Source organism: Genypterus blacodes, unplaced genomic scaffold (assembly GCF_046128005.1).
Source record: "Genypterus blacodes isolate CSIRO-AG114 ecotype Tasmania unplaced genomic scaffold, CSIRO-AGI_Gbla_v1 ptg000005l_1, whole genome shotgun sequence".
Classification (NCBI taxonomy): Eukaryota; Metazoa; Chordata; class Actinopteri; order Ophidiiformes; family Ophidiidae; genus Genypterus; species Genypterus blacodes.
The window spans coordinates 3,444,198-3,462,500 of NW_027466819.1; the positions used below are offsets into that span (position 1 = coordinate 3,444,198).

At 44.5% G+C, this 18,303-nt stretch overlaps 1 protein-coding gene across 3 annotated transcripts in view; it reads right to left on the reverse strand.

Annotated features, from left to right (window-relative positions):
- Positions 1-18,303, reverse strand: part of LOC142999426 (nuclear receptor coactivator 2-like) — a 44,696-nt gene that overhangs the window by 19,326 nt on the left and 7,067 nt on the right. Inside the window, exons 1-4 of one of the 3 annotated variants that reach the window (XM_076149002.1) lie at positions 17,582-18,053; positions 16,825-16,891; positions 3,862-3,972; positions 907-1,079 (exon numbers count right to left, since the gene is read on the reverse strand). In XM_076149002.1, the coding sequence (XP_076005117.1) occupies positions 907-1,079; positions 3,862-3,953 (265 nt within the window). In that variant the 5' untranslated portion in view covers positions 3,954-3,972; positions 16,825-16,891; positions 17,582-18,053. Of the gene's footprint in view, positions 1-906; positions 1,080-3,861; positions 3,973-15,365; positions 15,620-16,824; positions 16,892-17,581; positions 18,054-18,303 lie in introns of those variants that run through there. The other 2 variants (XM_076148994.1, XM_076149010.1) reach the window with 2 other exon arrangements.

The following is an 18,303-nucleotide window of genomic DNA, read 5'->3' on the forward strand; positions in this document are numbered from 1 at the left end:
TTCATTTCACTAATTGGGGGCTTAAATGTGCTGTTTCATAGTTAAATACTAAGACTACTGGACAGCACTTAAGTATGGTGACCAGCTGTCATGTGTGTGTGTGTGTGTGTGTGTGTGTGTGTGTGTGTAAAAACACCAGCTGGAAAAGCAGAGTGGTTCAACACATGGACACTGGCTGCCATGCCAACTGCAGGGACAAACAGCAAATCATGTCAGAGAAGAGAGGAGAGGAGAGGAGAAAATCATGTCAGAGAAGAGAGGAGAGGAGAGGAGAGGAGAGGAGAGGAGAGGAGAGGAGAGGGGAGAGAGAAGGCTGAGGTTTGTTTCCATCATATTGTTTGGTGTTATATAACAGCACTCTGCCTCAGTCTGCCTCTAATCACATGCACACATTATCATTACAGTCTATGTTAACACTCACATTTACCACTAATATTTTAATACTCTTAGCAAATCTGAACTGAACAAACACCATTTTGCAAGCGGTCGGCTGCCTGATTCGTCCTTCTGAGGCAAATCATAACTTAGAGATCCCGTTTACAGAATCTGTGAGGGTGTGAAGGGTTCATGGGTTAAGTGCGTGTGAGGAAACAAAACATGTCACGCATATATCACGCATATATCACACACCACACACACACACACACACACACACCCTAGTCGGGGTGATGTTGCCACTTGTCACGTTGTCACAAACCAAAGTTAACAATCTAAAGAGAATCTTCATGAAATCTTTAGGCCTGAACCCAACATGCTTGTCGTAGATCACGTGTCGTGTGTGTGTATTTGCGCGCGCGTGTGTGTGTGTGTGTCAGAAATGTACAAAGACAATCTATGGTCTAGTAGTGGGTATGGTCTAGTCTAGTCTATATGGGGAGCAAGCAGGAGGAAAAGGTCGATCCTCACCCTGCTCCTTAATCTGCCTGATTTGCTTCACCGTCTCTTTGAGGATGGCACACTTGTCGGGCTTGACGTTGAGGTCATCCATGTCGTTGATATTGGCGAAGATCAGCTCGGCCAGCTCCTCGATGTACTTGTTCTCCTGCTCGCGGTTCCTCCTCTCAGTGCTCCTTTTTGGGCTGCATGGAGGACAGAGAGGAGGAGGAGGAGGAGGAAAGATGGATGTTCTCATTGTAATGCATGCAAAGTAAGAGGTGAACGAGGGTCAGGGTGGCACAGAAACGCAGATGTGACGTTTGATATGCAGACGGTGAAACGATGAACGGCTGAATAAGTTTAAGGAAAAACAGAGATAACAAATAAAACTGTAAGAGGAATCTATCAAAGTGAAAACCTTGCATATTTACTGTACACTGTATCATTCAGGTCACCATGGCTACAAACGCTGGTTTTGTGTGTGTGTGTGTGTGTGTGAGATCAGTCATTGTCTTTTGTTCAATACTGTGTGCATATATTAGCTCGCTTTTATTTTGTTTCCTATTATACATGCTAAATACTCCAGCAACACAAGGAGAAAGGGAGGGAGAGAGAGAGAGAGAAAAGGGAGGAAGGATACAGAGGAATAGAGAGAGAGAGGGAAAGAGAGGGAGTGAGAGAGAAAGAGAGAGAGAGAAAAGGGAGGAAGGATACAGAGGAATAGAGAGAGAGAGGGAAAGAGACAGAGAGTGAGAGAGAGAGAGAGAGAGAGAAAAGGGAGGAAGGATACAGAGGAATAGAGAGTGAGAGGGAAAGAGACAGAGAGTGAGAGAGAGAGAGAGAGAGAGAGAGAGAGAGAGAGAGAGAAAAGGGAGGAATGATACAGAGGAATAGAGAGAGAGAGGGAAAGAGACAGAGAGTGAGAGAGAGAGAAAGAGAGAGAGAGAGAAAAGGGAGGAAGGATACAGAGGAATAGAGAGTGAGAGGGAAAGAGACAGAGAGTGTGAGAGAGAGAGAGAGAGAGAGAGAGAGAGAGAGAAAAAAGGGAGGAATGATACAGAGGAATAGAGAGAGAGAGGGAAAGAGACAGAGAGTGAGAGAGAGAGAGAGAGAGAGAGAGAGAGAGAAAAGGGAGGAAGGATACAGAGAAATAGAGAGAGAGAGGGAAAGAGAAAGAGAGGGAGTGAGAGAGAGAGAGAGAGAGAGAGAAAGGGGAGGAAGGATACAGAGAAATAGAGAGGGAGAGAGAGAGAGAGAGAGAGAGAGAGAGACAAGGGAGGAAGGATACAGAGAAATAGAGAGGGAGAGAGAGAGAGAGAGAGAGAGAGAGAGAGAGAGAGAGAGAGCGAGAGAGAGAGAGAGAGGGGTTGGCTCTCATAGGTCAATGAAGAAAAATGCTGCAGCAGCGATTTTTGAGATGACAGTTTCTAAAGGGCTAACGAGTCACTGTGGTTTCAGCGCAGCAGAGGATGCGTGAAGGTTGCAGTGAGGTCGTGCTGAAGTTGTTTTACTGCGTGCAGAGAGGTGAGAGTGAGGATGTCGCACACACGTGTGTTTGTATTATACGCTTGAGGAAGACGCCTGAGGGAGCAGACTTTAAGTTTGTCTGTGGTCCAGAGTGCCGATCCCAACCTCTGTGAATGTGTTCTTCTCTACAAACAACCTCTGCTGTGTGTGAGTCTGAGCCACATGTGAGGGTTAGTCCAATTCTGCAAACACTGGTAACTGGATGTTGTTATCAGTCCAATGCATTTTGTCAAAGCTGCTAGAAAATACAGGATTTCTGTACTTGAGGTTTACGGCACTGCATTCAAACGTGTCACTTAAGTAAATGTAAAACGTAGCAGCTGTAAAGAATGAGCTCGGCTTGACTGACACATCACTGAGGGACGAGAACGTGTTGGGAACTTGGGAATTATTAGTGAAGGAAATAAACATTTGCCCAAATAAATGCAGATAACAACGTTGTGTTTGACGCAGGTCTACCTGGAAGTCACTGAATTTATCTAAAGGATGAATATTGGCTCTCTACATTCTGAATTCTGCTTCCTTCTGATAGTGTGTGTTTATCAGGTGTTTTACAGGTGTATTCTATTGTACGAGTGCCGGCTAATGAGTGAACAGGTTTCCACACAGCGTGGAGCAGATGGTCCATCATCTCTCAGTGTATGGACGACTGCACCTCATGCCGTGAATACTGGTGTCTTGTGATTCCAGGTAAAAAGTGAAGACATGACTAAATGCAATTAGATTTGATTATAAGAATAACAAATATATCTACACATTTTAAACGGGCAAACTGCTTTTGAGTTTAGGTGACATGAAGAGTGGAGAGGATGCATTGAGGTTAAACTGAAGATGTATTGAGGTCATAGGACATTTAGGTTACAGTGAGGATGTATTGAGGTCACAGTGAGGGCTGCACAATTTGGCCACGATTGCTATTACTGAATCGTAAGAAGCTGCAGTTTATCTACATGTTTAATGATGTGAGGAGATGCAAATGATGGCCATGCTAAGATAGATGCCTGCAGCGTACTGGGTCAGTTACAGTACTGTGGGGGTTTGTGAAGAAGTCAGTTGCCCCAAAAAGCATGGTAACGACAAAACCATGGGGATGTGACAGTAAATCCCTGCTGTGGTGTTTTCATCTCATCTCTGCTGACATCACACGGGCAATCATTTACTACGATATCACTCCAGCTTGGACAGTCGCAGTTAGAGACGGTCGTGCATGTGAACGTGAGTCCTTTGTGTATGTGACCTACATGTTGTGTTTGAAATACTCTGTTGGCATGGAGCCGTGTCATTGTGACAAGGACCACCGCACCAAAATACACACAGTCACAATCATAATCACAATAATCACAGTTAAGAGTTTTTTGAACACATCGTGCAGCCCTTGGTACAATTAAGATGTAATGAGGTCATGGTGCTGATACATTTGGGTTACAGTGAGGATGTATTGAGGTTTTCAGTCTTCACCTGGGCCCCAGGAGGTCTGACTGACATTCTTTCCTCTTCAGAGACTCCCCCCCTCTGGGGAGCTCTGGGGTGTTCTCACCCCCGCTACTCATCTTCAGCAAATATCAGCACCTACAAAAACAGAGAGATGCAGAGGGAGAAAAAAACAGTTTAACAAGTCACAACTTCAACAAATGGTTCAAATGTGAACTGCAACAATCTGACTACAGTTCTAAGCAATGAAACAAGTGTCCAGTGCTTTAGAGCTTCAGTTTCCAGTTTGAAGTTTGCAAAGCTCGAGGTCAAACCAGAAGGCAACGGCACGAACACCACACAGCACACAACTTATCACACTAAGGTGTTGCACATGAAGTTCATGTACTGGACATTATTTCTACAATGTTTACACAGCAGCTGGGACACAGTAGGACAAATTCAAGTCCATGGATAAGGTGGGTATTCAATGTGATACTGTATGTTGGAAGACTTTGGGAGTTCTGTTGCTGACCTGAAACATACCAAACATATACGTAGGATTTTTACTAATGATGTGAAGAACACTAATGCATGAAGTTGTTATTTAATCTACAACACCATGCAGCTCTGTGTCTCTCTCCCCACAGATCTTCATTTTAAACCACAGCATCATAAACAGACGAGATAAACTGTGCTAAAGAAACACACAACCTGTTTAAATGTTGCATAATGAAACAGGGGGGGTGTTCATGACAACAATGCACCATTGTAAGCTCCCTGTGGGGAATATGTCCAGTATGTAGGAGGCACAGTGAGAGAGCAGTAGGTGTCAATATTTACATCAATTAGAAATGGATAATTAATGTAACTATGAACAATCACTGCTTCGTGTATGAATGTTTCTGGCATCTACAGCGATGTTCCTACCCCAACAAACCGTCAGTCGGGAGTGTGATGTTGAGAGAAAAGGTGTCTTGATATTTCAGTAACTGTTAAAATAATACTGTACCACTGAAAAGTGGAAAAAGAAGCACAGGCTGGTAGACACAGATTTAAAGAAAACACCCATTGGCAGGGCGAGTTGGGGCATATGGCCGCCTCATGCTGCCAGGCTGTCTACCACAGACAAATGACCAGGCTCATCGTCTTGGCCCAGCACTGGTTGGCTCTTCCTTCGTCTTTGCGGAATTGCTCAACAGTAACAATCCAAGGGCCAACTTTCTAACTTTCAGCACATCAACAAGTTCAACACATTTGGTGTTCACAGATTGAATGAAGCCAGAAGAAGGAAAAAATCTTCACTATAATTCACCCTGTGTATGAAAGCCATTGTTATATAAATCACAAAGGCTTTATATATAACAATAACATAGTCACAGGTCACAGTCGCTACCGTACCCAACCGTAAACAAAGACGCCAGATCACTATGAAGAACCTGCAGCCTTGTTGTGAAGAACTGGACGTCTCTCTGCTGTCTGAACCAGGTTAATGACAGCTACCTCTTTCCACCATAGAGGGCGATAATGCACAGCATCAAATCTGCTTCATTCTGTAAGAGCTAAGTACAACACTGTCGAAAATCAAAGAAGATATCTAGGTCATCACATGGATGTTTCAATGGGACCATTTCCTAGGCTAAGAGTTTTCAACAGAGGTTAAGTTTTGTGTTCCAACAAGATTGCAAACTCCTCCACATCCCAGAACCTTTTTAGTTTGGACACATTTCTAATCTTAATCCGTTTGAATGGAAGATATATTTTGCATGCACATGAATCTTGAAAATAAAAGGATAATACAGAAAGCAGGGGAGAAGCAGTGCCTTGCAGGATGTTGGTCCTTTAAGGCCCCTCTGTAGACCAACACATCACCTGACTGTTACATAACAGCCAGCCTGTGGGGCTGATACTGAGCAGATGAAGAGAGGAAAGAGGGATAACAAGTGAGAGAGAAAACAAGAGGGAGGGGAATGGAAAGGAGAGAGAAGAGAGGGAGGGTAGACGGATGGATGAAGGAAATGTGAAATGATGTACAAAGGGCCGAGCAGACCGTACGGGACATTTATCCCACACAGACACATGGAGCTGGCAAGTGTAAACAGCATAAAAGAGGAGGAATGGGGGGAGGGGCAAAGAGGAGGAAGGAGAAGATGGAATAAGTGGAGGAGGGGAAGGGGGAGGGGCATCTGTTGCTCTAAATGAATAATCAGGCCTGAGGACAGAAGAGACAGTGGCCCAATAACTCAAGAGGAAGAGGGAGAAAGAGGGAGAGAGAGAGAGAGAGAGAGAGAGAGAGAGATGAAAAGAAGAGGAGGATGAGTAGAAGAAACGACACACATCCAGGTCAAACACACATGAAGTGAGATGTTCAGAGAGCTTGGTTTGTTTCCCTTCTGCTTGTCTAACGCGTCACGCTCACAGGCCACACATTTGCATTCACCTGCCTACACACCTGCTTAGATACACACAAGCGCGAGGCTAGAACACGGCTGACCAATCAGAATGGAGCAGAGCATGGAGCATGAAGTCCATGTGGCTTTGACAGTAAGCATGGACTGAGAACCATTGAACAAAAGGTAGAATTAGAAGTTTATGTTTTTGTTTTTTTACATATTTTCCTTTTTATTTTGATTTTTTATAGTTATTTTTTGTATTTTTAATCTTTAATTCTTGAATTTTTCAATCTTTTCATCTTGAGATTCTACATTATTTCTTTTGCTTTCTGTCCTTTATAATTATTATTATGTTATTTGTTTTCTTTTCTTTTCTTTTTTCTTTATCTCCTCCTTCAGTACATAGCTCTAGTAGTAAACATGTTTTCAGGAGAGCCTTATAAATCAAACATATAATTATTTCTGGGTTCACACTAATTATGGCTGGAATGAGGGACAAAGTGGCGTTCCTGTGTCTCTAGGAAGAAGACGGTGTTGCTTTTCATAACAAAGCATGATGGTGTTGATTCAGCATAACCAGCAAGGGCACTGCAAAAGAATCAATACAATGAAATCAGAGCTCACAACCCAACGCTCCTCCAGTGTCAATTTAGAGATGTTTGTTTATTCCTGTGGTCAATTAAAAAGTTGTAAAGTACCGGTAACCTTTAACGATCTGTCAAACTTCTTTGCGCTGCTCTGCACTTTCTAACTGAACTATCAAAACTAAATCATAACTGCAAGGCGGCGGCACTTCTGATGGCCGATGTCTCTAATGACTGTGAGGTCCGTTACTAGCTACTGCCAAAGCCTGACAAAGGTGGCGCTGCTTTATCTTCAGCGTGGTTCCCTGCCCATCCCCTGTCACCCCCTCATATCATACAGGAAGTTAACATCTGGCCACGTTACCTGACATTTTCTTGAGCCGAACTCTTCACACGCTCTCCAGTTGTGGTTGACATGATGGAAGGTTGCTCAGACGCCCTTGCTGCTTGTGATTGTGATATTATCAATGACCTCATTAACAACTGTGATACCATTCATGATGTCACAATTCCTAGAGTTGATACTGTCACTGTCACTATGGCAATGCTAAGGCAGTTTTGGTGTCGAACAACTGTGACATCATTCATGATCCCATTAAAATCTGTGGCATCACTCATGATGTCATGATGGGGGTACGAGGGCTTCCTTTCAAGTCTCCTTCTACTATATTTGGTGATGCAAATAAAAGATTTAACTGCTCATTTGATTAATGATTAATTGAATTAAATTAAAAGCAGCCTATGCAAGAGCTATAAGATATTTTTGTTGATTGACTAACAAATGAATCATTTCGTTGTTTCAGCACTACAGTGGTGGAAAGCAGGTTATTATGGGTTACAACCAGAAGAAGGCCTGCCTGAGCGCCCGCACACACACACACACACACACACACACACACACACACACACACACACACACACACACACACACACACACACACACACAGCGAGAGAACACGCTTTTCCACTTGAACATTTCAATCAATGTTTGAACCCCCACCACACACACACACACACACACACACACACACACACACACACACACTTATAAACATACTGTATATGTATGGACAGACACAAATGGGTGCTATCGAGCAGACACAAGTGGCATCACAGATTCCGCCCCTCCCCCCTCCCCCCCCTGCCCCCCCACACACACACACACGCACACAATGAATTAACACTAATGTAGCCTGTGACAACAGCCTTTGCCTTGTTCAGTCCAATACTAATGTAATCAGAGGAGCCAAGAGCTTCACAAAGTAAAGCCATTTAAAAACAATTTGAGCTTGCAGAGAGGAGACGTGGCCAGAGGGTCAAACCGGCCATTAAGGAATTAAAGCAGAGGATTGATCACAGCCTGCTTTAAGTGGCCTCTCTCCGTCTCCAATAGAAACCAGCTCGGCTTTCCTTTGTTTTGCCTTTGTGAAAAAACACTCAGGGTTTCAGACGTGTGTTTTTACTCGGTCCACATGATTACCTTCTGTCTGCTTTATTGCCTTTCCTAAGTTAAAGCTTCTACATGTGGCACTTTCATTTCCACCACTCAATTTTAGGCGCTACACACACTGTTATGATCAGCCTTTCAACGCCTCTGCTCTGCATTAGGAGGTAAGTCGTGAACTACTGGGGCAGATTTGGAAGGAAAACATGATGGGAAAAGGCTAGATTCCATTTTTAATTGCATTTTGTGATTATAAATTTGAAGAAAATTGTGATAAAACAATTAACTCTGGACTTTCAGGGGCACATTTTGAACCGTCCATACCTAAATAGGACCTCAGCAGCAGTGAAGGTTGGATATGTGGGGACACCAATCAATCAGTTCAATCTGTAAACGTTCTCTGTCTCTCATGTTCCGGAGTTGTTTTGTTACAAAGTGAAGATCTACATTTCCAGGCGACTTAATGCAAACGTGCTTGGAGGGAATGTACACTTCAGACATTTGTCCCCCTAACACTTTCCTCGGGGCCTTCAGCATGATGTAGTGCAGAAAAACCCAGAGATGTGAAGATTAAAGTATTGACCTCACATGGACACACCTCATCCCTCATCTGAAGCCACTATGCTTGGTCCCAATGTAGATGGATCTTTAAGTTCAACCTTATGCAGCTTACAAGGAACATCCAAGTAGAATCCACTTCCTGGCATGAAGTTGTTGGGAAAATGAAAACGATGGGATCGAAATTCCTTTAAGTCATAATCATGTGATTGAATACGAATTTTGTACAGATCAATAAATTCGCCTTTGTCCATTTTTTTTTTTAATGCATTTTGGCCTTCTGTTGTTTACTGCTGCAGTTCAATCATATTCTACAGTTGTGTTTGAATGTCCAGAAATATAGCTCAATAAAACAGGAATAATTTACGACATTGGCTTTGAAACACCCGAGGAAATAACATAGAATGAAATGACAAGAAGGGCAGGTGCGTCTGTTGCTAGGGCCCACATAAACACATAGAAACATACAGTATATGAAGCTGCCGTGTGCTGCATAGAGAAATGGAACAACAATCTTTAAACATAATTTGAATAGCAAATGTTATCTTAAATGTGACATCTACTATTTGCATTTCCATTTCAGTCCTACTGACAAAATGATAGTTGCCGTGCGAGGAAAATGCACTCGGCTTGCCGTTCACGTAGCGACTCATCTTCAGACGTGAGCTTGCACGGTAATTGTGGTTTTGCGGATGTAACAAAAAAGTGACACTGGCCATGTTAGGCTTACGTAATGACTCACAACACTAAATTAAAGCTAATGTGTTTTTGCAAGCACAGTGGAAACTCCTTGGCTGGAAAATAATAACACTGCAACAGTTTGGCTCCTGTTTGCTTTAGAGGGGCTGAAGGTTTTAAATGAAAGACAACACTGACTTGTTAATATAGAGGACAAGGCGAGTCTCTAGGACCCTAATATGACAACTTAATTATTGGAGAACTATCAGTCCGGATAAGAGCCTTGACTAAATACGTTAAATGTAATTATGAAATGTGTTTGGTGACCACTGTGAGGTAAATAAGAGGCTGCAGTGAGGCTTTTTGTTCAAATGAGACCTCCAAGTCTCCATATATAGCTGATTAGTTAGTTGTTGCAGCAGATTATATCACCTTTCCCAAAATGATGTCCTGTTATGTCTCAATAAAGACCGATTAGCCTCAAAAACCCTGAAAACTCATATGGAAGGACGTTAGATGGGACCAAACCAAAGGCTGATAGAAGGTGGCACTTGGGGGGATGTAAACATGACAACGTGCGCTTTGACACCAGTGGATGAGAGGTGGGACCGGCTAAAGCCTCTGTCAAGGCCGCAGTCTGAGCCGGCAAAACCTCCCATCACACACAAACATAAAGAAGATTGAATACCTGGCTACAGCTGGATTAAGAGCGCCCGCTTCTCCTACCCTGAAGGGCCTGGATCATATGCATCCTGTGTGTGCGTGTGTGTGAGTGCATCCGTGCGTCACAACATCCACGTCCGTGTGTGTGTGTGTGTGATCATCTCTATTGTCCACTGATGGTGCTCTGAGCCGGTGGCTTTATGGAGGGTAGCTTAGCGTCTGTTGCCGGGGACAACAGGCATGTTATTTATGTAGTTGCTTTATCTCTCTGGGAGGCATCAAAGATTATAGCCTCCATTCTACATCTTAAGTCTCAGGAAGAGCAGAATTGCATCTTTTGGAGCACAATGCTATTTGCCATCAGGTGGATATTAGCACCTTAAAGTACAATTTAGCCCCCACGAGGGCTGCACATGTACCTGTAGTCCTAACTGTGCTCCTCACATGGTGCAATGTACTCCTTAGTTGTTCCATTTCAATTTCATCATTCATACACCCAAATGTTGTCAGTAGATTATCATTAAATAATGCTAAAAGCTAGCAGCAACTAACACAACGTGATGAGCTACAGTAGTGAGAGCACAAACCTGTACTGCTGCCTCCATTGAACACACTGAGGCTCCTCACCAGTACAAACACAAACACCTCTGCCATCATCCCAGTCACTGCAATAACAAGTATAATATGTGTACATGTTTGATTTAGAATCAGGTCTCAATCTCATAGTTTTACAGATAAATGTATTTAATAGTATTGCTCCCGTTGCTATCTGTGCTGAAATCTAATCAAAGGTTTGTTGGCTCAAGGCCTGGCTGTCCTCCAAATGTCATGGAAATCCATTTGTGTGTTTTGTAGATATCCTGCTGACGGAAAAGTCATTCCTCACTCACAACAACACTCTTTTATGAAAACAAGTCAAAAGCGTGCCGTTACTAGGCCAGAGTTTGGCCCAGTAGATCAAGGAACTCAACCAATCAATCAACTTCATTTACCCAGTGGGATTAGAACCAACGGCTCAACACTAAAGGAAGCAAGTGCAGTTCTACAGAATGTTGGTATGTGCTTCTGTACAGGGAACTGCACAGAATGGGGATGAAGTTTTTAGTCTGTGAAACAAATCATCAACAAACCTGATGATGACAATGTACGACAGGAAATGAGACATAATGCAAAAAACTTCAAAGGTTGTGTAAATGTCAACGTTGATGGAATTGCTTAAATTCACTGATACTTGTGTACGTGTGCGACCTATGGAGATAAGGCTGAAGTTAGAAATAGGATTCAGGTTTGGGTCAGGGCGACAGCAGGGCCGTCTGCCTCTCTGCCTCTCTGCCTCTCTGCCCCTCTGTCTCTCTGCCTCTCTGTCTCTCTGTCTCTCTGTCTCTCTGCCTCTCTGCCCCTCTGCCTCTCTGCCTCTCTGCCCCTCTGCCTCTCTGCCCCTCTGCCTCTCTGTCTCTCTGCTTCTCTGCCTCTCTGTCTCTCTGTCTCTCTGCCTCTCTGTCTTTCTGCCTCTCTGCCCCTCTGTCTCTCTGCCTCTCTGTCTCTCTGTCTCTCTGCCTCTCTGTCTCTCTGCCTCTCTGCCTCTCTGCCTCTCTGCCCCTCTGTCTCTCTCCCTCTCTGCCTCTCTGCTGCCTTTATTGATACCTGGTCAAAGTTTCCACAAAATCCTGACACCGGAGCGCCGGAAAGGAAAGCAAACGCCTTTCTGTGTGCTGTGCTGCTGTAAAATCCAAACTGGACACACTCCAACCAGGGCTCTTTATTGGCTCACCTGCCACTCCAAACCCAACACCCATGTCTCAACAAACACCGACTGATTACTGTTTGGATAACGGCACAAATGAATGCTTTGATCATTCCGTAGCAGTGAAGCGGTTATTTAAAAAGAACCGCGGACATCAACGTATCTGTGTGCATGTACGTATACACACACACTGCAACGGTCCCGTCCAAGAGACCTGAACACGTTAACGCACACAACAGTCTGACTAAGACCTTAATCTGGCTAAAATTAGTCCGGCTAAGAGAGGCGGCCCAGGACAGAAGATCCTGGACAAGATGAACATCATGGAATAGACGGCAGCAAATAGCTAAATTCATGTTTTACAGGTATGGATGTGAGCATTTGAGGGGTGAGTACATGCATGAGGATGTGCTGAGTCAAGTGGAAAGCTTCAGTGTCCTATAAGTACACAGGATTAGAACTGGACTTGTTCTGAACACGGCTCACGTTCACATCTTGGTTGGGTCTCTTGTCTTAGACAGTCTAGTTGGACTATTGTGGGCATGTAGACGTTCATGAACATCTAAACATAAGCACTGTTACCAAAGTGGGGTCCCACTGTGGGGTCCCACTGTGGGGTCCCACTGTGGGGTCCCACTGTGGGGTCCCAAAGAGTCCACAGCAAAACACACACACCACTTAGCGATTAGCACATTGACATATGTGTAAGATCTGTCTTCCCACTGCTGACACAGCCTCTTATTTTCAATATTAAATAGTAAAACCAACAAATCCTGACCTTTGACGGCCTCGGACATGTGATCACAGAAAGAAATGGAAAATTAATGAGAAGGAATCAGAAGGTTCAGAACATAAACTGCCTTTGTTTGGCAGTTAAAGTGCTGAACTGTTTCACTGTTACTCAGTGTTGGAACATTGTAACAACTCAAACAGTGAATCACTCCAAACCGAGAGGAGAAGAAGACGTCAACAGCCCCACACACACACACACACACACAGCGGCTGCTGACAGGGGATCGCTACAGAAAAGTACACAATGCGACAAATATGGACGCATGAAAAGAACATCTTTCATGGAAATCAAGACGTTTAGAAACAGCTTGTTTACAGGCGGCTGAGGCAGCAGCTGCTCATTACTCTGCATATGCAGCTTCATGAAACACAATAGCCTGATCGATTATGGACTAGGATCAATAGCATTGAACATGCCTGCCCGGATGCCAACTCAATTGCTCATTTGTAAGCACGTGCGCACACACACACACACACACACACACACACACACACACACACACACACACACACACACACAGAGGGCCGTGGGCCATACACAAAACCAACACTTTCCCATGTGTGCACAGACGCAACACTAACACTGTGTGACACATACATACACACACACATACACACACACCTCATGCTATTTTACATGCGCACTAATTTGCACATGCAAGAAAAAACTCTCATTCTCACTCTCTGACACACACCACTCCAATACAGGAAATGTAATTGCTGCCTTGGAGCCAAAGTCTGAGCACCTGAGAGAAACCAAACAAGCAGCCCAACCACTCAAATAACCAAAGACTGTGAAGAAACCCGAGCAGGAACACAGCAGCACTGCACATGCTCACACACAGAGATGTGAAAGTGTCCGTGTGGTTAAAGCTGCAGACCCACACATGTATGAAACACTCCAGCCTTCCTTTCATCTTTTATCTTTCATCCCAATTGATCCTTAATGTCGCCATCAGCCCAGCAGACGCTTCCCTCTCTCCAAGTGAACCCCTGGCTCATCAGACCAGACTACTGTACACTTCCTGTTTACAATAAGCATAGCTGAACAATATTTGTTTACTTTGAAACTTGCTGCCCAAGTTAAAGTTCAAATCCTGAGTAAGAGCTGTTATTTCAGTGAAACTAAAGGCGTCACACGTGATCTGTTACCTGCCATGCAGAAAGAAAAGAGGTGTAAGGAGATTCTGCACACACCTGCAGGTTGGATGCAGCTGTAATCTACAGTATCTAGAGGTTAGGACTGCAGGAGAAAGACTTTAAGGCTGTTAGTTTAAAGGAAACAAGTTAAATAAGGACACATGTTCACATACTCTATTTACAGCTTTGATTTCCTCATGACGTTCCCTTGTGAAGGTAAATCATTCTACCCTCTAACACACTGATGAGACGGATAGAAAGGTAATTAATGAACACACACACAGCTGGAACACAAAAACGTGACACAAAACTGAAAGCAAACACTCTCAAGACACCGGTGGAGTTTCACGCCTGGGGGTCAAACTCCACCCCGAGCCCACTGATTGGCTTAGAGCCGTGTGAAAATTAACATAGAGTGACAGCTGAGCACTCTGCTCACGCCTCAGTGCAGAAAATACCTCCTTTAGTCTTTATCTCTAAAAACACACACAGGGTGTAAATGGGTTCAATAAATGGGTAATATCTGGAAGTGTGTCACCAAGGAGCCACGGTGCGTAACGACCGAACGAAACCGTCACAATGGGATTCTGGAAAGCTCACGTTTGTGTTTGACAATGGCAATCGACTCGTATCTGTTTGAGCTCACGGAGACGCAAACACAATAAGTGCTCCATCAAATTCCACAGAACTGTTCCTCTGCGTTATTGAATTTGATGACACACACACACACACACACACACACACACACGCACACACACACACACGCACACACACGCAGCGAGGCTCACAAACCCTTTGCTTTCTGAATGAGGGTTGAAAACATTTGTGATGCTATCAGGACAAACAGAGTAAACAGTTGGCTGGTTAGACCTCAGGTGACAGACCAGCTACAGGCCTGCTGACTGTGCACTCTGCGTGTGTGTGAGACCAGTCATTCATAACTCCTCCCCAACACACACACACACACACACACACACACACACACACACACACACACACACACACACAGACACATGCCCGCACTGTCAGAACTGCAATAATACCTGACAGCTCAAAGTCCGAGCTTGACTAAGACAGACAGTCGAGCTCACTGTGAACATCAAACTACATCATCATTTAGTGACAAACACACACAGAATCATGATGTCATTGTTACTAATACAACCTACTGTACACAATTCAGAGCCCAATTCAATGACACAACATGATAAGGGGTTATTTCCCTGTGTTTTTATAATTAAGGCAGGATTAATGTTCCAAACATAACAGCAACATCTCTACGTTTCAAGACCTAACGTCCCTCTGAAACTGGGTTAAAAGCCTTTATGTCACTTCATACGTGGAAATAGAAATTGTTAATAAAGTCTGATGTTTGTTTATATCTGTTCTTTCCACCGCAGCACTTTAACTGGCCTGTATTACAATGAACAAGGATAGGATTATGGGAGAATAGCTTAAATGCACATGGTGAAAAAGCACAGACTGGCCCTTTAAATGCCTCATAAATGGATAGAATAGAATAGAACTGAACAGAATAGAGTGTGAGACTCTCTTACCTCTGCTTTGGGTGAACCAGTCCATATCTACCTCTCATGTGCCGGCCAGGCTGCCACACTGGTTTTTACAACACATTTACACACACACTCACCGCAACACTAAAAACCCGCGCACACACACACACACACACACACGAGCACTCACGGTCACTTGCTGTGTTTTCCCCTCTCTTCTCTCTGAGATTACCTCCCTGTGTGTCATCTGTGCCTAATGACAGCTGACAAACTACATGCCACAAATCCCCTCTCTCTCTCTCTCTCTCTCTCTCTCTCTCTCTCTCTCGCTCCCTCTCTCTCTCTCGCCCTCCCCCTCCCCCAGCATGCACGGGCCACAGACACACACACACACACGCCGCTCCTGACTCCTCCCACAACACACATACATACAGTACAGTCACTCCTCCCTCCCAGTAGCTGATGGACAGAATAAACACATTCTTTCTCTTGTTCACCCCTTAACTGATACTTTTCTTTCTCTAACTCCTTGTTTTTATATATTACACAATTCTGCACGGTGACTAGCTCTGCATAGTACAATTGTTTATGGATATTTCTGATTGTCAAAGTAAAAGCATCTTCTCGGTGTGAGCACAATGGAGTTATAAGATATTTAGTGTATAAATGTAAGTGTGAGACAGAGCAGATCCACCTCAGAGTTAAGCTGTACAGTCAGCAAGTGTTAGAACAATGAGAGAGCGAAAGAGAGAGAGAGATAGGGGGAGAGAGAGAGAGAGAGATAGGGAGAGAGAGAGAGAGAAAGAGAGAGAGAGAGAGAGAGAAAGAGAGAGACAGAGAGACAGAGAGAAAGAGAGAGAGACTGACAGTGCAGTATGTGCTGGTTGTGACAATGGTGCTCCAGGTAGGTCAACACAAGTGTACACACACACACACACACACACCGTCCTTTTCTTTCTCTTTACATGACGTCGTGTCTAACCCTAACCCCGTGAGCTTTTTGTCTGGTTTGCAGTGAAGCTGAGCCCAACAGGTAAGTCCTCTAAGCCCCTCCCCCCCATGGAGTGCAGAGGGGAGGGGCTGAGGAGAGGAGCCGTCTGTGGAACCGTTACCTTCAATCCTACACAACTTCTGCTAGTTTAAACTTTCTCTCTCTCTGTCTCTCTCTCCCTCTCTCTCTCTCCCTCTCTCCCTCTCTCTCCCTCTCCCTCTCCCCGCCCCCCTCCCTCAATAAAAAACACAACAAATGACTCACAATTCAAATTCCAGGCTTTGGTCCAGCCTCAGTCACACGTCTTTATAGTTATCATAAAGGAATGAACCACGCCTGCATGTTAACGGACCTAAGAGAGTGAAGCAGATGAGGAGCTAGCAGGCCTTTAACTCACACACAGGCTCTCACAGGGACGAGGGCAAAATAGTCAAAAACACAAAAAAACTGGAAAAAAAAAAAAAAAAAAAAAAAAAGCATCCAAATATCAGTCAAAAAAATAATCTCACCCACCTCATATGCAAAGCATTGTGGGTAAACGTCCACAGAGGGCTTCCTGCTGTCATTATGCACTCCAAGTCTGTGGGAAACATCAAACAAGAATATTCCTCAATTTGGCAAGAAACAACCAAAAAGCTTAGACGTTACTTTCAATCTCCAGTAAACATGCAGGTTGTGCTGAGTATCACTTCATGACGCAGGGACTCTCGCTCCTCGCCTACAACAACAACACAGCCTGCTGCTTTTCCCAGACACTGACGCTGGCGGCCAGGAGGATCGAGAGACGTCTGTGCCCTGGTTCACACTGAGAGGCTGACCTGGGCCCGGGTGGTGCTGCTCCAGGTTCACACCGTTCCCACTGGCTTCTTTTCACTTTCACAAACATCCTATCTCCAGAAACAACGCGCCTGCTTTTATTTGAACAGCTGAAGTTGGAACCCGGCTCCGCTCTCTGCCTGACGGAGGAGCGGCACACAGATCAGACGCACAAGCAGCACCGCCGCAGAGTCAACCCGTTGGATTCCCGCCCCGGTTGACTGAATGTGGCTCCACGTGACTTCCTACCTTGTCCAATCTAACAAAGACTTAAAACTCATCTTTTCAGGAAACGTTGCACATTGTGAACTCCCTCTTACGTCACATCCTCTCCCCCACATCCTCCTCAACAACACGCCGCCGGTGTCACCATGGCTTTGACCCTTTGCGTCTCTTACTTCTGCTTTCGCCTAATATCAATGTATTCAATCTGTATCTAGTTTTTGTGACTTACAGCCGGCCGTAGCTCAGAGTTCCATTCCAAAGATGTAAAAGGAAAGCGGAGCGTCGGCTAATTATCCACCCGTCTGTTATCTCTGCCTGCTTATCCTGTTCAGGGTCGCGGGGGCTGGATCCTACGGCAACCGTCATGGGATGGGAGGCAGGTAACCAGGCTATCACCGGGCTGACACACACACACACACACACACACACACACACACACACACACACACACACACACACACACACACACACACACACACACACACACACACACACACACACACACACACACACTCATTTAGAGTTTCCGATTGACTTAACCTGGATGTTTGTGGACTGGGGGAGGAATCCTGCACAGGCACGGGACCAACTACCTCCAGCCGTTTGGATTCGACCGCAGGATCTTTGTTTCTGTGAGGCAGCGCCCTTTTTAACCACGAAGGGTTTGATTCAACCACGATCAAACTAATAACTAATCCTTATATCTGTCAATCTGTCTGTAGATAGATGGAGTAAACAGAACAATGTACCAAGATAGGAAACCACAGAAAGCTGCACTTTAATGTGATGACAAAGATGATCTGTGTGTGTGTGTGTGTGTGTGTGTGTGTGTGTGTGTGTGTGTGTGTGTGTGTGTGTGTGTGTGTGTGCGTACGTGCGTTTGGCAAGCATAGTATATTTGGAAAAAAAAAACTATAAATCAAAAGCAAAAAAAGAAGAAGTGAGGGTGTT